General features: G+C 57.6%; 3 protein-coding genes across 3 annotated transcripts in view; 2 read left to right on the top strand and 1 right to left on the bottom strand.

Annotated features, from left to right (window-relative positions):
• NXN (nucleoredoxin) overlaps window positions 1-1,361 on the bottom strand; it is a 46,869-nt gene extending 45,508 nt beyond the window's left edge. The window contains exon 1 of the mRNA XM_063402778.1: window positions 954-1,361. Within this exon, the coding sequence (XP_063258848.1) occupies window positions 954-1,271 (318 nt within the window). The 5' untranslated portion in view covers window positions 1,272-1,361. The remainder of the gene's footprint in view (window positions 1-953) is intronic.
• A 5,278-nt stretch (window positions 1,362-6,639) lies between these two features.
• On the top strand, window positions 6,640-15,906 carry LOC134553289 (multidrug and toxin extrusion protein 2-like). Its single transcript, XM_063402777.1, has 17 exons — window positions 6,640-6,797; window positions 8,670-8,771; window positions 9,212-9,280; window positions 9,597-9,745; window positions 9,890-9,932; window positions 10,554-10,598; window positions 10,983-11,080; window positions 11,314-11,411; window positions 11,719-11,832; window positions 12,008-12,075; window positions 12,479-12,587; window positions 12,977-13,052; window positions 13,334-13,403; window positions 13,929-14,061; window positions 14,329-14,423; window positions 14,653-14,734; window positions 15,045-15,906. Exons 1-17 carry the CDS (start codon window positions 6,702-6,704, stop codon window positions 15,293-15,295), a joined length of 1,698 nt encoding a protein of 565 aa, XP_063258847.1. The 5' UTR covers window positions 6,640-6,701; the 3' UTR covers window positions 15,296-15,906.
• A 572-nt stretch (window positions 15,907-16,478) lies between these two features.
• On the top strand, window positions 16,479-22,522 carry LOC134553288 (multidrug and toxin extrusion protein 1-like). Its single transcript, XM_063402776.1, has 17 exons — window positions 16,479-17,066; window positions 17,152-17,253; window positions 17,424-17,492; window positions 17,775-17,923; window positions 18,020-18,062; window positions 18,163-18,207; window positions 18,542-18,639; window positions 18,791-18,888; window positions 19,398-19,511; window positions 19,599-19,666; window positions 19,911-20,019; window positions 20,154-20,229; window positions 20,308-20,377; window positions 20,678-20,810; window positions 21,095-21,189; window positions 21,529-21,673; window positions 22,045-22,522. The coding sequence occupies exons 1-17, from the start codon at window positions 16,908-16,910 to the stop codon at window positions 22,254-22,256; spliced, it is 1,785 nt and encodes a 594-aa protein (XP_063258846.1). The 5' UTR covers window positions 16,479-16,907; the 3' UTR covers window positions 22,257-22,522.
• The last annotated feature ends 71 nt before the right edge of the window (window positions 22,523-22,593 follow it).

Below are 22,593 nucleotides of genomic sequence, written 5' to 3'. Positions count from 1 at the left end.
CATCCTGAAGATGTCATCCCTCTTTTCCCAACACAGCCTTGCAGTGTCCAGGCACAGGGGATGCCGGAGGGGGCTCAGCACCCCCAGCCCTGCAGGTACCAGCGTTATCCCAATCCCAACCAAAGCTGAGCCTGAGTCTGCCCGCTGCTTCCACACCGCTGCCTCAGCCACCAGCCAGAACGATGGTTAGAAACAGCACTGTGGGGCACCACCTTTTCAATTCTTACTCAATTGCTTCCAGAGATTAGATTTGTAAAGAGGATTTTTTTTTTCTTTTAAGCGTTGCAAGTTCGTTGGGAAGTGGAGGTTCAGCCTGTGCCTTCCTTTTCCTCACAGCCTGCCCCGTCTGGGTCTCAGCGTGCTTTCTACCCATTATCTTTCAGATTGAACTCTACGGATGAGAAGCTGTAACTTGTACAGCATCGAGCACACCGAACGAGAGGAACAAACCCCATCCCACAAACTGGCAGGGCAGCTTCGCCAGCAGCTCCCAGCCGAGCCGGGCTCACTCGCTCCTCAACCACCGCGTGTCCTCCCACGGCCGGCAGAGGCCACGGCTCCTTTCCGTGCCCAAACCCACGCAGGAGCCCACGGGCACCGTGTCCGCTGCCCACGCCAAGGTCTGGTTTCCTCGGGCGCCCACCTGAGCGCCGCCGTGCCCGTGTGGGGGCTCGGAGGAGCTGCTCCCCTCACGCCTCACCTGCAGCCCCGCTGCTCTGCGGGGCCCGGCGGCTCCGGCCGCCCGCACACACCGCGATGCCCAGCCCAGGGCTCCCCTCCCGCGGGGCTCCCAGGCCCCGCAGGAGCCGGGCGAGACCGCGTCGCCCCGCGGGACAGCAGCCGCCACCTCCCCGCCGCTTCCCCGGCTCCCCCGGGAACTTTCTGGAAAGGCCGAGCCCCGCGGCCCCCAGACAAAGCCCGGGGCGCGCCCCCCGCCCGGCCGCGGGTCTCACCTTGCGGTGCTTGTCGGCGAAGGGCAGCGCCAGCCAGGGCATGGCCCGCACCGCCTCCTGCCACTGCTGCTGCTCCTGCTCCGCCGACACGAAGACGATCTCGAGGCGCTGCCCGCCGGCCGCCGCCGCCTCCCCCCTGAAGCGCCCGTAGAAGGCGGCCAGGCTGGCGCCGAGCTGCGCGCAGGGGCCGCCGAGGCTGCAGCCGAAGTAGAGCCCCACCAGAGAGACCCCGCGGGCGGCCAGCAACGACACGGCCACCTCCTCTCCGTCGGCGCCCACCAGCACCTCTCCCAGCACGTCGGTGAGCGCGCCCGCCATCCCGCTCCGCTCCCGCTGCGCGCCCGCTCCGCTCCCGCTCCGCTCCGCGCCCGCCAGCCGCGCACGCCCCGCCCCGCCCCGCCAGGGGGCGCTGCCGCGCCGCGCGGCCCCGCGCCCGCCCCCGCCTCGGGCAGCGCCGCCCCGGCCCGGCCCCCCCCGCGCCCTCAGAGCCGCCCCGGCCCAGCCCGGGCACGGAGCGGGGCACGGGCTGATGTACCGCACACCGATACCGCACACCGATACTGCACACCGAGGTACCGCACACCGATACCGCACACCGATGTACCGCACACCGATGTACCGCACACCGATGTACCGCACACCGATACCGCACACCGAGGTACCGCACACCGATACCGCACACCGATGTACCGCACACCGAGGTACCGCACACCGATACCGCACACCGATGTACCGCACACCGATGGGTGGGGTGTTGGGGAGGAGTTCTTCCCTGAGAGGGCGAGGCGCTGGCGCAACTTGCTCGGAGGAGCTGTGGGCGCCCCGTCCCACGAGTGTCCAAGGCCGGGCTGGATGTGGCTCTGAGCAGCCTGCTCCAGTGGAAGGTCTGCCAGCCTTCCACACAGGATCACACAGACCTCAGCTAGGGTGACAAAAGACCTTTGAGGTCAGGAGTTATGACAGAACACCGCCTTGTCACCCAGACCGTGGCGCTGAGTGCCGCATCCAGCCTTTCCTTAAACACCCCCAGGGGTGGTGACTCCACCGCCTCTCTGGGCAGCCCATTCCAGTGCCAAATCGCTTTTTTTTCTGTGAAGAACTTCTTCCTAATGTCTAGTCTAAACCTCACCTGGTGCAGTTTAAGACCGTGGTCTTGTCGTGTTGCTGTTGCCTGGGAGAAGAGGCTGACCCTTATCTGCCTACAACCTCCTTTCAGGGAGTGGAAGGCTGATAAGAGAAGTGATAAGGTCCCCCCTGAGCCTCCTTTTCTCCAGGCTAAACATCCCAAATTCCCTCAGCCACTGCTCCCAGGACTCCTTCCATAAGGTGCCTTCCAACCCAACCATTCTGTGGCTTCCCGCTGGCCCCATGAGGGTTGATCAAACCTCCCCAAATCCCACGGATTTGTTCCCTTCTTTGTTTCCAAAATCGAACATAAATTCATATTTACCCCTATCAAATGCAGGCAGAAAAACCTGAAAGCCAGTCCAGAAGCATAAACATAAATTGGGCTGCATTGAGTTACACCGTCTGGCTGGCTGGGATACAGAAAGGAAATAAAGAAAAGACAGTGACATGCAAACCAGGCTGTAAAATGTATTTGCTCTTTGTAATCAAAGCCTGCAATCTGCAAGCCTGCAGAATTCACTGCAGGATCCTCAGCTGCTCCCGACTGATGTCCGTGTATCCATGCTGCAGACAAGCCCCAAAACAGCACACTGAAATCTTACTATCTACTGCAATAAACACCTTCGTTTTTACAACCCTTCCTTATTTGGCTTCTCCTTACTGCTGTTGTTTTCAATTGTATTTAAAATCGTTGTATAGCATCCAGAGCCATTAGGGGATGCTTTATAAATACAATTAATTATCATTACTATTATTATTACAGCTTTACAATCTCTCTTTTCTCTTGCCAAGACCTGCTCCCTAGAGGTGGTTCAAAGCAGGAGAAGTTTTGTCTTGTTTTTTATTTGTCCTGCCTTATCTGACTTAATTAAGTATCTGGGTTCTTCAGGGCAGGGAAGCTGTTTTTTAAGTCTGCAACCCTGAACTCAACCAATCCATGCATCAAGATAAATATTCTGCTGTAAAAATAATATTTATGGCTGCAGTTAATATGTCTGGCCCTGCTTTTAGTGAACAAAGCAGGAGGAAGATGCTCTGAAATACAGAACAAGTCAAAAGCAGTTCTCTCTTAAGGAACAATAAAATAAAATGAGGAAACAACTGTTCTTAATGAAAAAAAATCACAAGGTGAGGTGTGACTGAACTGAAGTTACACCATGAGAGCACTAGAAATGAGGTGGATGAGTGTTTGTCCAGGTGCTGGTTCTGCAGCAGAATCACAGTTCAGGATGCCCATTTGACAACCAGCTTGAGACACTGGAATTAAAGAGTCAGGACAGCATCCCAAGGTTTTTAATAAGCACTTTCTTGTCCATACAGAGCCAGTGCCTATCTGCATTTTTCTAACTCCTATTTATTTTTTATAAATATGGGGGGTTTTTTTAATAGTACACACTATATTTTTCACTGAAGTATTTAGCAAGGTTTTTTTTCCCCAAAGTATTTGCCAAATACTTGGCGTATATTTGGCAAATGGTTTGGCACGCTCTGGGATTTCCCTGGGTGTTTAACAGACACCCGGTGCTCATTAGGGTCTTGAAAAATACAAACACTGAGGGAAGGAGGCAGGGTTGAAAGTGCTCGGGTGAAGGAGCCCGAGACACGAAGGGCTGGAAAAAGGGAATCCGTGTCCCCCTCCCCGCTCCCTCCCGGTGCTGCGGGAGCGCCTGGAGGGGCCGCGGACCCGCGGGGCTCCGGTGCCATCTGCCGGGGACACCTCGCACGGCAAGAGGGGACCGCGACCGGCACCGGGGAGGGAGCGGGGAGAGCTCTGCAGGGAGAAAAAGAGGCTCAAAGGGACCTTGTGGCGCTCCACAACTCCCTGAGATTGTAGCCAGGCGTGGGTCAGTCTGTCCTCCCAGGTACAGAGCGATGGGACAAGAGGAAACGGCCTCGAGCTGCAACAGGTTGGGTGTTTGGGAAAGATTCTTCACCAAAAGGGTGGCCGAGCCCTGGAAGAGGCTGCCCAGGGTGGTGCTGCAGTCATCATCCATGAAAGTGTTCAAAAAACGCCTGGATGTGGCACTTAAACTGCCGAGTTACCCTGAAGTATCCGCTGATGGCACTGATCATCTGATCCTATGGCACGACACGTACATAAAAAATAATTGGATTGCAAAAGGCTCTTCAGTTTTTAATTCAGCTGTATTCTGGACTCCACGTTGCACCGAGGGCAGTGGATTTTCCACAGTATTGTGGACATCAGCCAGCAGCAAGGTCTGTTAAAGAAAAGGGACCCACTTCAAACAGTTCAGTGTTTGACATAGATCCATTGTGGCCTTCTCCTTTTGGAGCAGCTCTTAATCACGAGTACATTTGTGGGGTGTATTTTAGCAGCAAGATGCTTGTTGTGTTTCAGATTATGGATATCCATATCCAGAGAAAGCCCAGGGCAGCCATCCTGCTGGAATCTGCAGGGAAAACAAGGGCTAATTCTGCTCTGCACATGATGCAAGTCAACTGCAATCCTTCTCTCAGGTTATTTTTTGTCTTCTGGAGTCTCATCAGCATCGCAGAGAACTGCACAGAGTTCCAGCAGCCCAAACCAGCTCCAGCAGGGCAGACTGCCTGCCTGCTCTGGCTGGATTGTGGCTGGTCACACATTAACTCCTTTAAACAGGTCTGTGCTAAGGTATCAGACTCCCAAAATGCTGCTGAGAATCCACCGGAGGTCTGAAACAACAGCATGGAATTTGACCCTTCAAATTCCTCCAGCTGGTGTTGCAATCCTCTAAATAGCCGGATTGCTGAGGGCGGCTGGTGGTACCTTTGACCCCCCTCATTGTCTGTGGGTCCTGCTCAATCCCACCGGGCGGCTGGCAAGGTCCTTGTCCCTGTCACACAGGCAGAGGCAGTGCCAGGTCTGTTGTGCCAGTGATGGGGGAGGCCTCAGGGCACCCCTGCTCACCCAGCCAGGTCCTGGGGTGCCCGTTCTGCCACTTTCCAGCAGGACTGGGATCCACGTGTAACCACAGAAACTCAAAACATCGCTTCTGAAAGCAACCAGAGTTGATTTCAAACAATACCAGCAAAACACAAGGAAAGACATTTCAATCATAGCCCTTCTGTGTGTATTTGGCCCTCTGGGGGCTAGTCCAGGACCCGGCTCCTGGGACTGGGAGAGAACTTTTCTCCCCAAGCTAGTAAAAATGGGCCTTCTTATTTTCAAAGTCCTTTTTCGCCAGGTTTTCTCTCCCTGCTCTTCACCAGCCCAGGGTATTGATCTCAGCAGGGTCACCGGTAAACTTCAAAGGGACTCACACTTGCACTGCTCGTTTAGGACCATGAATAGCACCATCTGAGCCTTATCATTTCCCCTCTGCCTCCACGGGAGATAAGAGCACGGCAGGAACCCTCGGGCCATCTCGCCGCCAGGCTGGTGACAGTCACACCACCAGCCAGTTATCACCTTTTCCCATAACCATTTCTGTTTCTTCAGAGCTGCCCCTGCTGCACCATCCTGCACCCACCGGCCACAGGGGAGGAGGGAAAAATCATTGAGAGGAGAACTCTTTTGTCCGGAAATACCCTGATTTCATCAGGGCACATAAAATCAGAATGACCGTGACTCACCACTAGTACTCTGCGATATTTCATGATGTCACATCATATTTGAAGAGAGGAGGAGATTAGTGAAACATTAACAAGACATTACATTTCAGGCTGGTGACACCACAGCTATAAGGCACCGGGGCAGCATTTAAACAGCTGGAAAACCGAGACCTACTATCCACTGTAATTTTCCGTGCCTTAGCAATAGGCTTGGTTACAGCTATTTGGTTACGAGTACCTGCACTTAGGTAAAATTTCACTCCTGTAACAACCCAGCCTCTGACCCAAACCAAATCTCCTTCTTGCCAGGTGCTGGGCAACACAACCATCCCAACCTCCTCACCCTGCCAGCTGCCACCACTGCTGGGTGGCAATCCCTGAATGAGAGAGGATGGAGGAGAAAGGGAGCCTGCCCAGAGCCGGCTGCTCTCCCCTGTTTCCATGACGCTGATGGCAGAGGGGACACTCCTTTGCTCGGATGTCCCGTTCCTGCCTTTCACAGCCCCTGTGTTAGGGAACCCACCCCACAGACAGCACCTAGGGGTCCTAAACCATCGTCCCACAAGGAGTTCTCCAGTCCATAATCAGCACCTGGGGGTGTCCGGACCTCTGGTGACCCCCTGATCAACAGGTATCTCCTCAGGGGATCCCCGTCCCAGAGCCGACGAGCAGGAGAGCTCCAGATGTGGGTGAACAAACAGGGGGATCCCCTGCTCTTTGCACAGCAGATCCCCAAACCACCAACAGGGGATCCCCAACTCCCCAAAAAACCCCTCGGCGGCCTCTGGCCATCGCCGGTGGGCGGGGAATGCCCGGCTGCCCACACGCGGCCGGGAGGGTCCCGCTCCCGTCCGGCGGAGCGTCCAGCCCTGACCCGGAGCACGGAGCTGCCCGTGCCGTGCCGAGCCGTGCGGTGCCGTGCCGTGCCGTGCCGTGCCGAGCCGTTCCGTTCCGTTCCGTTCCGTTCCGTTCCGCCCCGCCCACAGCCCGGGGCCCCGGGGGCGGAGGCGGCCGTGCCGTGCCGTGCCCATAAGGCGGGCGGAGGTGGCGCGGGCGGCAGCGGCGGCGATGGCGGCAGCGCGGTGCCTGCGGGGCGCCCGGCGCCTCCTGCCCGCGGGCGCACGGCAGGAGTGCTGCGAGCTGGCCCGGCTGGCGGGGCCCGTGGTGAGACCCTGGGCGGGGTGAGACCGGGAGGGACACGGGGACACGCAGGGGACACGATGCCTTCCCGCCGGTGGTGCGGGAGCGCGTTGCCGGGACGGGGATTGTCCGCAGGCGGGCAGCGCTCCCCGGGCGCTCCGGGATGCCGGGGAAGGAGATCTCCGGCCCTGCTGGTGCCGTGCTGCAGGGTTTCGGCTGCCTTCAGCCTCCGGGCACGGCTCTGCGGCCGGGGGTGTGCCTCCCACCCGCGCCGGGGCCACAGCGCGGTCCCTCCGCCACTCTCCATGCCTGGGCTGGCGCTCGGATCCTGATTCTTTGCCCCAGGCGCTCTCGCTGCTGCCCGGCGTGGTCCCTGCCTCCCTGCAGCACGGCTGTGGAAGAGCAGCGGTGGGCTCGGGGAGGGGGACTAAGCTGTTAAAGTGCTCTGTGAAACCAGGCCTGAGCCCTGGCACTGCCACTCAGCCCTTGGGTGACAAGTGAGTCACTCTGCTCAGTGCCAGGTGCATAGAGGGCCCTTCCTGCGGGCTCTGGGTGCCCTGTGACTCCCTGTCCTGAAATCCTCCCTGGACTGGAACGGCCGCTTGCCATTTGTCTGGACCCTCTGGAAGGAAATGCACCTTTGGTGTTTGGCACAGACAGTGCTGAGCAAATTTTGCAGAGGCTTCTGCCAAGGGGAACCACGCACCACAGCCTTGGTCTTAATCACTTGTGTGTGAAATTTTGTGCTTTAGTGTTCTGCTATATCTGGTAAGAAGGTACCAGCTGTTAAACTTCTCAGAGGCACCCTCCCTGACATCAAATCCCTGACCTGCTGTGTTCAATCAGCAGAGGAAGTCTAGACTAGTTTCAGTTTCTGTAGCTGGACACATCAAGCCCTCTCAGTCCCCTCAACCGTCCTGCCTGCAGCACAGCCTGCTCCTCCGTGTGCACAAACACCTCAACCCCAAACCTACAGCTGCTGTTTAGTGATCATTTCATGATAAACGCTGTGCTGGGATGATGCTGGAGGTACAGATCCCTCCTGTGGGCATTACTCACAGAACTAGGTCGAACATGCCTGGGCCTGGCAGCAGCACTGCATCTGCAGACAGCAGTGGGAGGTCTGCAGAGGAGAAGGGATCGTTCTGCTCTTCCTCTGACCCCTCAGAGCTGGTCTTGCAGCAGCTCTGGGCTCTCGTCTTGCCAGCTGCTGTGTGGGAAGGAGCATGAAGAGCTCCTGGGCAAGGTTTGCAGCTGTGCCCACCCCTCAGTGGGTATAAATGTCCCTGACTGCTGCCATCTGTTTCGAGCTGTGCCATGACTGTGTGCCCTGGCTGCCTGTGAGGGGGACATCCTCCTGCCATGGGAAAATGAGTTTGGAGTGCAATCTCTGCTGCAGCATTGTTCCACACTGCTGGCAAGGAACACGCAGACTGGCCTTGGTGTCTCTCCAGGAGCAGAGGATGTTGTGGTTTTGGAGGATGGTTTTCCACAGATGCACGCAAATGTGGGAAAGCACTGGGATGTTTTATTTTCCCTTCTCTATGCAGCCTTCATCCTGGGAAAGAGGATTTCTAGTGAAGCCCTTAAGCCTCTCTTAAATGGGGTCATCTGGCAGATTGGCTGTGTAACACCAAAACACCGCAGGGCAGGTAGATGTTGGCTTTGAAAGACAAAGCTACTGAGAGCCTGCTTGAGTCCTGGAGCTGCCTCCTCTGCCCAGCAGTGTTGGCAAGTAGGGATGGGTTCCAGGACCTCAGCAGAACCCTGGTCTCGAGGCATGGCCAGAAACATGAGGAAACCTGAGTGTTCATAGTCCATCTCCTGGGGGAGGGGTGGTGTTCCACAAGCCCTAACAGGTCCTCATCTCACCATCTCCCTCTCTTCTCGTCCCAGTTCTTTGCCCAGCTGCTGGGGTTCCTGATCAGCGTGGTCAGCTCCATCTTCTGTGGCCACCTGGGGAAGGCCGAGCTGGACGCTGTGACCCTGGCTGTGTCCGTACGTATTGCTCCAATTCCCCTTGGATTTAAAGCACATGAATTACCTGCCACCAAAAAAAAGAACTAAAAAAAACAGGCCTGTAGGAATGTATAGGTGAGGGCCCTGTTCTTTTTTTTCAGCCCTGAGCACAGGCAGGAGAGGGGAGCTGAGCAGTCAGTGGCTGTGCCAGTGCAAGGCCAGCACCCGAGAGCCTCTGGCCAGCTCCCTGAACCCACCAGACCTGGGCATGTAGCCAGAGCAGCACTGTTGGTTGTGGTTCTTTAGATCCTCACCCCTTGCTAGAAGATCCTTTCCCCCACTATTTAGCTGACGAGACTGTGTTATTCTGAGAAACAGAGAAGGACTGGAAAACTGCCCAAAAACTTAGCAGAGCTGTCTCTCCACCCAGCTGGGAGGGAGGCAGTGCTGTGGGCCAGGTTCCCCTGTCTCTCCTCCAGGTTATCAACGTGACAGGCATCTCCATCGGTTCTGGCTTGGCCTCAGCATGTGACACGCTGATGACCCAGGTCAGTACAGCTCCCCCTCTCCTGTACCTGGAGGTGTTTGCTGCTGGTGTCTCTGGGCACAAAGGGCAGGGCCTGGAAGGTGCCAGACACAGCAGGGTTGCAAACACTCTGGCTGGAGCCTGCTCCCTCCCCAAGGAGCCCTGGGTCATGCCTGGGTGCCAAAGGATTTGCAATCTGCAGGTGACACCCAACCAGCCTGGTATTTGCAGCTGCAGGCTATGAGAAAGGAGTTTAATTGTCCTGTCGTTGCCCTGAGCGTTTTCCCAGCCCCTTTGGCTCCCTGTGATGCCCACCTTGACCCTCTCTCCTGACCCAGACCTATGGCAGCAAGAACCTGAAGCAGGTGGGCACCATCCTGCAGCGGGGCATCCTCATCCTGCTGCTGTTCTGCTTCCCTTGCTGGGCCCTCTTCATCAACACCGAGAGGATCCTCCTGCTCATCCGACAGAACCCCGAGGTCTCCAGGTCAGGGGTGAGATCCAGCCCTTCTGGATCAGGCGTTTGCCATGGAGTGTTGAAATCAAGGCTCTCTGGAGCTCGAGTGCAGTGCTGTTTGGCTTGGCTCTTGCTTTGCTGTATCATTAACTGGGGAAACAACTCTCTTTCCAGGTTAACTCAGCTCTACGTGATGATCTTTATTCCAGCACTTCCTGTAAGTCTCTGCTGGAGCTGTTAGAAGCTCTGTGTACCTTAGTAACGCCAGGGAAAGGAGGGAGGCCTTTGCTGTGTGGCTCACAGGGCAGGTTTAAGGTTTTACAACGTGCCCCTTGGCCTTGTGCCTTACCAGATGTGCACAGCCCAGCAGCTGCTGGACCAGCCAGCAGGGGCTCCTCATCTTCCTGTGCAAAGGCTTTTGCTGTGGTCACATAACTTGTGATGGACATTGGAACCAGAGCCCCCAGGCTCACTCTTAGCCCTGAGATAAAGGCTGGAGCTGTTCCCACACTCACAGCTGCTGGGCTCTGACTCCTCTGAGGCAGGGAGCAGTACCTCTGTGGGATAAGGCCCTGGAAGTTTATCCTTTCTTCCAGGCTTTCCAGGCTTTCCCACACTGGTGAGGAAGCATTGGAGATTTCCCATTTGGAGACTGATCTGTCTTCCCAGCGGGAATGGGATGTGCTTTCTGTCACTCTTGGTTTTGGGTGCTGGCAGTGTTTCAGCTGGAGCACAGGGGTTTTAAAAGAAGGTGGAGGGGGGCTGATCTGGCAGTGTTCAGTGGTCACTTGGCTGTTGAGCCATGGTGTGGTGATGAACTGAATCCTGACTTTTGCAGGCGGCGTTTCTGTACCAGCTGCTGACAAGATATTTACTGAGTCAGGTATTGTATAATTAGCCAGCTTCTGGCCATGGAATAAAAGTATTCCCAGGAACATGGATAGACTTGGGGGATCTCAGTTCACCCTGTTCTGGGGAGGGCTGGGCTGAGGAATGTGTGATGAGCCAGCCCTGGCTGAACTCATGGCAACCACTCTTAGCTGGCTCCATTTCCTGCTTCCCAACTCTGTGTTTTATGGGCTGCACCAGCTCCTGAGCTCTGCCTGTCACCCCCTGCATGTCTCAAAAAGCCCAGCCTCACCTGGAACCTGAGCTCCCTTCTTGGCCTTCTCCTTGGGGGTTGCTGGAGGTCTCCCCTGTGTTCACTGGATGGGGCTTGGGCTGCATTTTGGGGAAGCAAATTCCAAAGTTCCTCCTTGACTTCCAGGAGATCATTATGCCTCAAGTGGTGACAGGGATTGCAGCCAACATCCTCAATGCGGCCATGAACGCCTTCCTCCTCTATGCTCTGAAGCTGGGCATGGTGTAAGTGTGAGCAGGGCTGGTGACAGTCTCTCCCTGGGTGCAGGGGCTTGCTCAGGGCATGAGGGGGTTCTCTGGGTGCCCAGTTCTGCCAGCCCCCAATCTGCAAAGCTGAGGATGGAGGGGTCTGGCCCATATCTGTAGCGAGGTTGCTGTGGGTGCCCTCAGGTCTGTCCTGCTGTGGCTGAGGAGGTGGACAAGGATGTCCCTTGTAACCTGCCTGTCTCTCTCCCCAGGGGCTCTGCCTGGGCTAACATGGTTTCTCAGTACACCCAGGTCATCCTCCTCGTCCTTTACATGTGGTGGAAGAAGATCCATGTGAAGACCTGGGGAGGTACTGTTCTATCTTAGTCCTTCAGAATACCTTCAGTGTCTGGCCCTGGGAATTTGGCATTGTCACCAGCCCGTGACAAAGGGATTGCCACCCCCTCACAGTGGGAACATGCTGTAGCCGTGTCCTCAAGGCCTTTACTGTAGCTCCAAATGCATTCCTGTTGAATATCCTGTCTCAGGAATGCAGCAATCCTGGGCTGATGTCCCGTGAGCTGCAGGGGGGGTTGTCCTAAGAGAGTGGATGTGGCTCCCCTTTAGGGGAGCAGATGGGTGACAAATGTTCATCCTGCCTCACCTCCTCCTGTCAGGCTGGAGCAGGGAGTGCCTCGTGGACTGGGGCTCCTTCATCTGGCTGGCAGTGCCTGGCATGGTCATGATGTGTATTGAGTGGTGGACCTTTGAGATTGGGAGCTTCTTGGCTGGTGAGTCCAAATCCTCATTTCCCTCTGGTTCCTGGTGTCCCCAGAGCCCCCCTGCCAGCAGCAGCCTCCTCACCCGCAGGGCTGGGCCTGCAGGACACTGCAGGTGTCCCCATCTCTTCCATGGGGATAGATGCCTCCTTTTCAGCCAACGAAGGAGGTGGCAAATCTTTTCCAGGGCTGATCAGTGTGGTGGAGCTGGGTGCACAATCTGTCATCTACGAGCTCGCCTGTGTCGCGTACATGGTAAGGGCTGGGGGTGTGAAACCCCAAAGAGCCTGAGAGGAACCCCAAAACTGTGGATCAGTGCTGAGGTGGGAAGCAGGTGATGCCTCTCAAGCCTGCACATCCAGGGGGTGCTGCAGATGGAAAATCCCTCCATTGCAGCAATGCCAGTTTGTCCCAAATTCCCCACTGGGGAAGAAGAAAATCACTGCAGGATCTGCTGTCACTGCAGGATCTGCTGTCACTGCAGGCTCTGCTGTCACTGCAGGCTCTGCTGTCACTGCAGGCTCTGCTGTCACTGCAGCTCTGCTGTCACTGCAGCTCTGCTGTCACTGCAGGCTCTGCTGTCACTGCAGGCTCTGCTGTCACTGCAGGCTCTGCTGTCACTGCAGCTCTGCTGTCACCTCCTCTGTCTCCTTCTCAGGTGCCTCTGGGCATCAGCGTGGCTGCGAGTGTCAGAGTGGGGAATGCCTTGGGAGCAGGGGATGTGGAGCAAGCCAAGACCTCGTGCATCACTGCACTGCTGTGCACAGGTCAGTGCAGTCCTGCAGAGCAGAATAAAGGGCAATTGTCAGCAAATGGTTCAGTTTCCCTCCCCCAAGGCCAGGGCCCTCCCATAGGAACCCAGTCCCACTTGTTTGGACCCTTTGGGCAACAAGATCCTGACTCATCTTTTCTGTTATGAGCCTGGTGCAAAGGCTTTGATAATTAAAAACGCAGCTTAGTCTTCTGTCCTCACACTCCAGAGGGTAGAGGGATTATCTGGGGAGAGTGAGGGGAAAACAGACTTGTCCCCTGCTGCAGTATCATTTGAGGGCAGTGAAGTCCAGTCCTCACCACATGGAGCCCCTGAGGTCTGGGCCTGGCTCAGGAGCAGGATGTGCTGCCCTTGAAGCAATTTGACTTTTCCTTTTTCTTCCAGGAGTTTTCGCTGTGGTGGTTTCAGCCTTACTGGGGAGCCTCAGGAACGTGGTGGGATACATCTTCACCAATGACACGTGGGTTAACAGCTTTCTTTAAGTATTATTGCCTTCTAGGAGGGTGTCATTTGTACCCCAGAAGCTGCTGATAGATAAGAGGTCATAAACCTCCATCTGGCAAATGTTTCTCAAAGATTCCTCCCCATTTCCCAGTGTCCCTGGGCAGCACTGCTGCTTCTACCACTGGGACACTGCTGTGGTAGCAGGCTGGGATCAGGGAACAGGAATCAGCCTTTGTGGCTGAACCAAGGATTAGGTGGTGCTGCTTCCCCTGCTCAGTCCATCCATCTTCCCAACAGGGAGATTGTCAGCTTGGTGTCCAAGGTGATGCTCATCTTTGGTCCGTTCCACTTGCTGGATGCAACAGCAGTGAGTATTCCAGCATGTGGAGTGGTTCCTCTCTGCAGCTTGGAGTGCAAAGCTGCCTCAAGCCCACTTTGGACCTGTAAAATGATCCAGAGAAGCAAACTGAAAAAACTGTCAAAGCAGCTGCTTGTGTTACCTGTGACACCTCTGCTTGTGGCTGCCCCTGGGCATTGCTGCAGACACCCCAGTTTTTCCTCCTCTTTTCCCCTGGCCAAGGCTCCAGCTTTTCACTGGTTTATCAAAGCAACACAAGTGAGCAGCTGGGCCTTCAAAGATACCAGTTTCTCCCAGCACACTGGGACACTCCACAGACAGTAATTCTGGCCCGTTCCCTCCTGCCATGTCCTGGGGGAGGCACCTGGGGAAGCTCTTTGGGATCTGCTGGGTGTCTGTTGGCAGACGAGCCCTGTACCTCGTGGCTTTGCTCCCTCTGGTCTTGGTGGGACAGTGCTGTGGCTTTCCCTGCCCCCAGGGCTGTGCCACACCCTGGAGCCACCCAGCAGTGACCCCTGTGTCCCCTGTCCCCAGGCGACGTGTGGCGGGGTGCTGCGGGGCACGGGCAGGCAGAAGCTGGGTGCCATCGCCAACGCCGTGGGCTATTACACCATCGGCTTCCCCGTGGGCATCTCCCTGATGTTTGCAGCCAGGATGGGCGTGTTGGGTACGTGTGCCCCCTTTGCTGTGCTGAGCAAAGGATCAGCCCTGAACTCGTGCCTGGACTTTCCTTTGGATCAGTGGGGCTGGATTGCACACTGCTGTGTTTGGGGCGGGCGTGGAGTGTGTCCCAGTAAATCCAGGCTTACTCCCAGCTTCCCCAGGGGTTGTTTCCTTGGAAGTTCTTGGGCTAAAGTCCTTGGGCATTCTGGCAGTGACTGCCCAAGGCAGGTTTTGCTCAAGCCCTCCCTGAAGTAACTTCCCGCTGCTGCAGGTCTGTGGGTTGGGATGATCATTTGCATCTCCGTGCAAGCCCTTTCCTTCTTGGCTTTTGTCATCCGCATGGATTGGAGGAAAGCTGCAGAGGAGGTGAGAATTGTGCTTTTCTCTGGTAATTCTTGAAAGGTGCTGAGTTAACTCCTGTTTCAGCACAACACTACAGCCCTCTAGGAGGTTGCAGAAGTGAACTGGGGTCTGTCCTTTTGTAGCAGAGGAGCAATTTGGTACTGAGAATGCTTGTCTTGGGAGAGTGGAGGGTTTTTTGGGCTGGGCAGGACACTCCTGCCCTGAGAAGAGCAACTCTTCCCTGTGTTTTTAGGCTCAAGTCCGAGCTGGAATGAAAGAACGAGTAGAAGATGTGAACTCCAATGGCACAGCTGCTAACAAAACATCTGCTGTGGGTATGTAGCCGGGCCTGACACCAGGCAGGGAGCCCAAATTCTCCACCCAACCCTTTCCCTTCCTTCCCAATTATGGCACCCATGTCTGTCCTGGAGGCTCAAATGGCTGGAAGGAGCCCAGTGCTCGGTGCTGGCCCTGTGGCTCTTCTCCTGAGTAATGGGGTACAAGACACAGCGTGCAGCCGTGTGTCCCAGTGTCCCCAAGCCTTGGGACAGGACCCTGAGGACTGTCACAGCTGCCTGTGCAGCATCAGCTTGGAAGCCCCTGGCTGGGCAGCCCAGCCTCCCTGCAGAGCTCTCTGTCCCACAGGTTACACCTCCGTGGACACGGACACCGGGGACACTGGGGACACCGGGGACACCACAGTCCTGCCGGAGAGCATCATGATGGGCGAGAGGCAGCCTGAGCTCACCACCACACAGGAGGAGCCCGTGGTTGTCCCTGTCCTTCCCCCTGTGGCGTGGAGGGCTGTGATCCTCTGCCGTGTGCTGGCCGCTGCTGCTGCCATCGCTGTCCTGCTGGTGGGGATCCTGGTCCGGCTCCTGACTGGCAATGGCTAAAGCCAGGGACACTGGGGAACTGTGCACGGAGCAGGAGGGCACCTGGCAGTGTCCCAGAGGATGGTGTGGGGAAGGAATTCCCCCTCAGTGCCTTACCTTACCCTTTGCACGGTTTCTGGTTAACCCACAATGTTTTATCCCACACGCAGAGTTCTTAAAGGGGGTGAGGATGTTGAAAAAAAGGCTCGAGAGCTGGTTCCTCTCCTGCACTGCACTGGGATGTCACTCGTGGGAGGTGGGAGTGTATCCTGGGGCTGACCTGGGAAGGAGGCAGGGTCCTGGTGCTTCTGTCCTGCCCTCTGGGGACATCGGGCCATGGCATTTGCTCATGGCAGAGCTCCTGCTGCCCACAGCACGTTTCCTCACACGCCAGCCTGTACCCACATCTTGGGGTGGCAAATCCCTCTTGCAGCCGCTGTGGGAACAAAGAACAAAATGGATTTTGCTGAGAGCTGTCTGACTCTGCTGTTGGGTGCTGGCTGCTGGTCCTGACCCTGCTCTCCCTCTGTAGGGCAGGCACAGGGCCAAATGCAACTCTCCTTTGCACTTTTGTAAGGTGGGATTTTGATACAATAAAGTTTTCTGAGTAAATGTTAGGCTGTTTAATAAGGAGTGAGCGTGACCCTGGTCATTGGCAGGACTGTGCTGTTGAGAGCAAGGATTGTGGGTCTGGCCCTGCCCTGAGGTTTGGGGCTGGCTCCAGACACGCTGTTATCATTCTTCCCCTTGGGTACAAAAGCAAGACTTGTTGTTGTCGTGGTTGTTGAGCAGCCCTACAGAGCCACCAAAGAACTACCCTATGTCATAATGCGAACAGCCCAGCACAGCTCTCCTGCTGCTGGCGGCCTGTGAATGAAAAAATGTGACACAAACGAGCTGGAAACTGCCACCAGCACCAGTGGGAGGACGTGGCAGACCCTGCCCCGCTCAGAACCCCGGTAGGTTTGGGATGGGAGTGAGGGGAGAGCAGGAGGGTGTCTCGCCCTGTTTCATGAGTTATCCCAGCCCGCTCCGTGCAGGTGGGGTCTGCCCTGGGCAGCCTCTCCCCTTCCCTGCCTCCCCGCCGGGCCGAGGACACCGCACTGGGCTCGGGGGAGCGGTGCCAGTGAAACCCGACCCGGCGGGGCTGTGCCAGGGACACAGCCAAGAGGGCCGCTGGAGCCAAGGGGGCCGCTGGAGCCAAGGGGGCCGCTGGAGCCAAGGGGGCCGGCTTGTCCTGGCCCCCGTGATGGGAGTGAGTGAGCCACTGCCCCGCCACTGCCGGCAGCGGCTCACCACACACCCAACAACCCTCCACCGCCGCTGGAACAGGAGCGCGACCCTCCAGCCCTCTGGCCGGCCGAGCTGTGGTGAAGCAGGAGAGGTAGGAGGGTTCACAGGGTGGATTAGGATGGCTCAGCTCCTTGCACGGTGCGTCCGGGCTCCTCTGCGCTGCCAGGACCCTCGCTGAGCTGCGCCACTCCGTGCCTTGCCCTGCCCCACTGCCCGGGCTCCCCACGGCCAGCCCGGCCCCGGCTGAAGTTCAGCCCGGCGTGGTTACACATTGCTCGCCCCCGCGGGGATTAACAGAGCGCGGAGGAAGGGGCCGGTTCCACTCCCCCGGCAGGGCAGCATGAAGCCGGAGAGCAGCCCCGAGGAGAATGGCATAGGGGAGGGAAGAGCCTCCGGCCAGGGCGACCTCACACCCGAGAGCTGCCAGAAGAAACGCCGCTGGATTCCGGAGACCTTCTGGGAGGATGCGAGGCAGCTGCTGGTGCTGGCGGGGCCGCTGGTAAGGAGCCGGGAGGAGAGAGACCCCCAGAACAACCACCCCTGCTCACCTGCATCCCTAACCTTCTGCTCTGCTCCGTGCTTAGATCCTGATCCAGCTGCTGATCTTCCTGATCCACCTTGTCAGCTCCATATTCTGTGGCCACCTGGGCAAGGTTGAGCTGGCCTCTGTCACGCTGGCCATCGCTGTAAGCACTCCTGGGGCCGGGCAGCAGCTCCCTCCCTGCTGACACGGGATGAGACACGGCAGGGGAAAAGGACAGAGGAGATTTCAGACTCCCACTTTTCCTTTCAGCCCCTCTCCCCTACCTGAAAGTCTTAAATGCTCTCCTTCACTCCTTGTCTCTTTAACTCCCAGGTGATAAATGTCACTGCCATCTCTGTAGGTTATGGTTTGACTTCAGCATGTGACACCTTGATATCACAGGTGGGTAGAACAGGACACAGGTGGGTAGGACACGCTGGCCCTTGTCCTGGGGACACAGGGGGTCTCCAGCATCAGCTGATGATGCCCAGGCACTGCAGGGAGCCCTGGCTGGTCCTGTGAGCTGGGGAAGCTTTCCCCAGGTAATGACCCCGTAAAGAGCAGAGCTGTGCTCCAAATCCTTCCCAGGAGGTTTCCAGGGGGTGGTCAGGGCTGCTCCCTTCTCTTCAGGGCCCTCTTTCCCCCAGCACCAGCTGATTTCACCGCTGCCCTCTCACCTTGCAGACCTACGGCAGCAAGAACCTGCTGCGCGTGGGGGTGATCCTGCAGCGCGCCACCATCATCATCCTCCTCTGCTGCTTCCCCTGCTGCGCCGTCCTCATCAACGTCGAGCAGCTGATGCTGCTGATGCGGCAGGACCCCGAGGTCTCCAGGTTGGGTGGTGCCCTCATCCCTCCCTGGTGTGGAGGGGCTGAGAGGAGGGTGGCCGTGGCCATGCCCCTCCCTGACCCCTCTCTGTGTGCCCCCAGGATGACCCAGCACTACGTGAACGCCTTCCTCCCTGCCCTCCCGGTGAGTGGATGCCACCCTGGGTGCCACCTGCACATGGGGACAGGCTGTCCCCACCCTACAACTCAGCACTGGCTCATCCCATCCCGAACTTCCTTTGCAGGCGGTTTTCCTGTATAACCTGGAGACAAGATACCTGCAGAACCAGGTGGGTCCCAAAGTCCTCACACCCACCCTGGCTCAGGGCTCCCCTCCACGGTGCACCCAGGGTTTCCATGCTCGCTGTTCCCAGTGACAAGGTGCCCCAAAATAACTCTGACCCTGTAGATCACCCATTCCACAGCCAGCTGTATCCTCCACCTCCCTTCGTGCTTCCCCACTTCAGGGATTTACCTCCATCACACTCATTTTCCAAGCAGGCGACATCTCTGGAAGTTTGGGTTTTTTTTTCTGGGAAAGGCATTGAGAGTAGGGCTGGGGGGACCTTCACACCTCCCTCCCAAAATCTTAGTGAAGACCTCCTCATCTCCTCCTCTTTGCAGATGATCATGTGGCCCCTGGTGCTGAGTGGACTCATCGGCAACATCGTCAACGTGGCTGCAAACTACGTCCTCCTCTACGTGTTCCACCTGGGCGTCACGTGAGTGGCACCTGTGTCCCCTGGGGAAGAAAAGAGGGCACCTGGCAATGCCAAGGGAACACTGAGCTCACAGGGGTACAGCAGGATGTCTTTTTCCACCCTCAGGGAGGCATAAGCAGGATGCCAATGACCTTTCTCCCTTCCTCTGCAGGGGCTCTGCCTGGGCCAACACCACCGCTCAGTATTCACAAGCCATTTTCTTGTTCCTGTATATCATAGGCAGGAAACTGCATGTGAACACCTGGGGAGGTAAGGGCATCTCCCCTGCTCCCTCTGCTTTACCCAGAAGTGTCCATAAAACTTCCATCAGGTGTTCTTGCTAGAAGAGGAATTCTGCTCATCCTGATGGTGAAATATTAACCCCAGCCCGAGGTGCCCCGGATACCACAGTGCTGCTTCAGTGGCACCTCATCACCTCTGCCCTGGCAGAGCTGTGTCATCAGCACTAAACATTAATTCTGCAGAAATGAAACTTCCTGCTGAGGCTTTGGAAGGTCCAGTCCCAAAGCTGGATGAGCACAGACGGAAGCAGGGGGATGTCCTTGGACATGCTCCAGGAGGGATGGGCTGAGGGTTGTGCTGCTCTGTGGCCCACGGGGCAGCAGCAGAGAGGTTGTAGGTGGGCACTGCTGCTGGAGATCCCATGGAGCTGCTGGCTCTGAGAACAGGACTGGCACCTCCAGCTGCCCCAGGTGCTGTGAGGATGTAACACAGGGCTGGTCTGGTCACCCCTCAGGTGTGGTTTCTCCTCTCAACAGGCTGGTCCAGAGAGTGCCTGCTGGAGTGGGACAGCTTCACCTCCCTGGCGATCCCCAGCATGCTCATGATGTGCATTGAGTGGTGGACCTACGAGATTGGGAGCTTCTTGATAGGTCAGTGGAGAGGGGAGCTGCCAGGACACGGCCAGGCTTGACCCAGAGCAGCACCCACAGCCAGCACTGACCCCTCCTGTCCCACAGGTCTGCTGAGCGTCGTTGAGCTCTCTGTCCAGTCCATCATCTATGAGGTGTCTGTTGTGGCTTTCATGGTAAGGGCTGGGTTATCACTGCAGGCCAGGGCTCCATGGGGGCTGTCCTGAGACAGGCACACAGCAAAAATCAGCTCCAGCAAAACCCCACCTTCCCCCTCTGCACCTGAGCCTCTCCCTGCTCCTGCCTATCCCTCCTTATGGAGCTGCTTTAAATCAAATCCTGGGCTCCTCCTGCTCTCTGCTGGGTGGTTATCACTGTGACAACCCCACTGCCAGACACACATGAGCCCTGTGATTGCAGATCCCCCTGGGGCTGGGCACTGCTGCCAGTGTGCAGGTGGGCAACGCGCTGGGCGCCGGCGATGCCGAGGCGGCCAAGAGATCCTCCAACACCAGCCTGATCTGCACAGGTCAGTCCACAACAGCCTGGAAAGGCTCTCCTGGCCTCCTTCCCATGGAGCAGGGAGTGTTTGCAGTCCTCTGCCTGCCTCTTCTCGCCCTGCTCTCCAGCCAGGCTGAGCTCAGCTCTGTGCTGTGTTTTCAGGGGTGTTCTCTGTAATTGTGGGGTCCATTTTAGCCGCCACGAAGAACGTGCTGGGACACATCTTCACCAAGGACAAGTGAGTTACCCCAGCTCCTGGCCTCGCTGTGGGCAGGTCAGGCCCCAAAGGTGATCCTTGGCTTTCCTCCATCCCCAGGGAAATCATTGACTTGGTGGCGTGGGTCATGCCCGTCTACGTTGTCTTCCACTTGTTTGAAGCCATGACTGTAAGTGCCAGGGAATGCTGCTGTTTCCCATGGGGAGCCTTGGTGCTCAGCAGCAGCGCCGTGGATCAGGCAGTGGAGGGTCCCTCAGGCTGCAGCTGAGCACCAGTGCCCACACCAGGACCCTGCAGAGCTCCTGGGATCTCCCCTTAGAAAACATCAAGAGCATACAAAGGTGGTGACCCATAGGACTGGGCAGGGACACAGAAATAATGGCCGGGGGCAGGGAGCTGGGTCATCTCCTGAGTTTGGCTGAGGTGATGCTCCCTGCCCAAGCCCCTCTCCCTCTCCCTCTCCTGGCAGGGCGCCTGCAGTGGGGTGCTCAGAGGCATCGGGAAGCAGAAATTTGGTGCCATCATGAACGCCGTGAGTTACTACGGTGTGGGCATGCCCCTGGCAGCTGTGCTGCTCTTCGTGGCCAAGATCGGCGTCATGGGTACTGACCCTGGGCCCTGCACCCCCAAACTGCCCCGGGCAGCTCCCCTGGGGCTCACCACAACCCTTGTGCCTGGCTCTGCCCCCCTCTGACCTGCCTGGGCACACTGGGGTGGACTGGGATGGCTCCTGCAGCTGCTGGGAGCTTTTACTGGGAAAAAGTAACCCCAAATCAGGCACCCATGTGCACCCCGTGTCCCCACTGACCTGGGTGACATCCCCTTTGAGGACCTGCTGTCCTGGGATGCTGGGTTGGCTCTGGCTGATGCCGTGTGCCCTCTGCAGGCCTGTGGGTCGCGATGCTCACCTGCATCTTGATCATCTGCACCTGCTTCGTCACCTACATCTACCGCCTGGACTGGGAGAAGGCAGCCAAGGAGGTAATCCAGGCACCGACAGCACCTCCCAGTGCCCTGCTGGATGAGACAGGCTCAATCTCGTGTCCAGTGCTGTCCTCCAGTGCCCTGGAGCAAAACTCAGCGCTCCCATGACATCCCTGTGTTCATCTTCCTGCACAACCACTCCAGGGCCTCAGGGTTTCCCCCTGTACTGTGTTTGGGGACACAAAGCTCAGAGCAGATGGGGTGACCCAGGCTACCTCAGCCCCGCAGCCCTGAGCATCACCTTGTGCCTCAACAGCTCCAGGGAGACCCCAAGAGAGGCAGCAGAGCTTTGCTGGGTGGGAATTCCCAACTGAAGGCAGCACATTCCCTCCCCAGGCTCAGTGCCGCGCAGGAGTGACCCAGCCGCCGCCTCCGGAGCTGCTCAGCGTCAGCTCCGAGCCATCCTGCAAGGACCTGGACATGGGGCCAGCCCCCCAGCCCCACACTTTCCTCCCTGCCAGGGCGGTGTTGGGGTCTGTAGGTATGGCAGGAGGCGGGCATGGCAGGCAGGGGAGGGTTTGGGGTCAGGAAGGGTCCCTAAGGGTTCCCATAAGCTGGGAGCAAAGCCACAAAATGGCAGAGAGTGTCCTGCTGGTGACACCCCCAGTCACTGGGAGAGCAGTAATTACAAGGTGGGCTCGGCAGGGTGGCAGAGGGACAACCTGCGGGCAGTCCTCACCTTCCAGACACCTGGTCCCACCTCTGGGGCAGGACCTGGTTGAGACCCCCGCGCTCTGGGGATCTCATTCCCATCTGGAATGCTCCTGACGTGCCTTCAGCCCCGGGACAAAACCCTCCCCAGAAACCCCTCAATCCCCGCTCCAAACCCCTCTAACCCCGCTCTCCCTGCAGCGGGGATAGAGGTGCAGGATGACGTTGTGCTCACGGGCATCACCACCACGACAGAGGCCCCCACGTCGCAGCTGGAGCTGCGGGCGGCCGCGGCCCCGGTCACCCCAGCGGTCACCAAGGAGCTGCTGGTCCGGCGGGGGCTGGCTGTGGCCGCAGCCGTGGCCGCGCTGGCCCTGGGCATCGCCATGAAGCTGATCACCAGCACGGACTGACGTGCACCAAGGGCTCTGGGGACTTGTTTGTGGGGTGAAAGCCTTTCCTGAGGGACAGGCAGAGCAGCCAGCGGGAGAACGGAGCGCACGCCTGTCCCGCAGGAGCCCGGGGGCCTCTGTCAGTGTTCGGCAGTGTTTGTGCAGATACTGCTGGGGTATCAAACACCCCCAGGGTGCTCTGGCACACAAAATGCTGCTCTGGGCTGCCTCAGTGTGTGGGGCACCCTCCAGCCCAGCTCCCTCTGCTGCTCCATGACAAATGGCCAATAAAGAATAAACACGGCTGGAGTGGGGCTGCCTCCTTGGGCTGCAGGCTGAGGGCAGGGCTGGGGACACA

This window comes from Prinia subflava, chromosome 8 (assembly GCF_021018805.1).
Source record: "Prinia subflava isolate CZ2003 ecotype Zambia chromosome 8, Cam_Psub_1.2, whole genome shotgun sequence".
In the NCBI taxonomy this organism is placed as follows: domain Eukaryota; kingdom Metazoa; phylum Chordata; class Aves; order Passeriformes; family Cisticolidae; genus Prinia; species Prinia subflava.
This window is presented reverse-complemented; position numbering and strand designations above follow the sequence as displayed.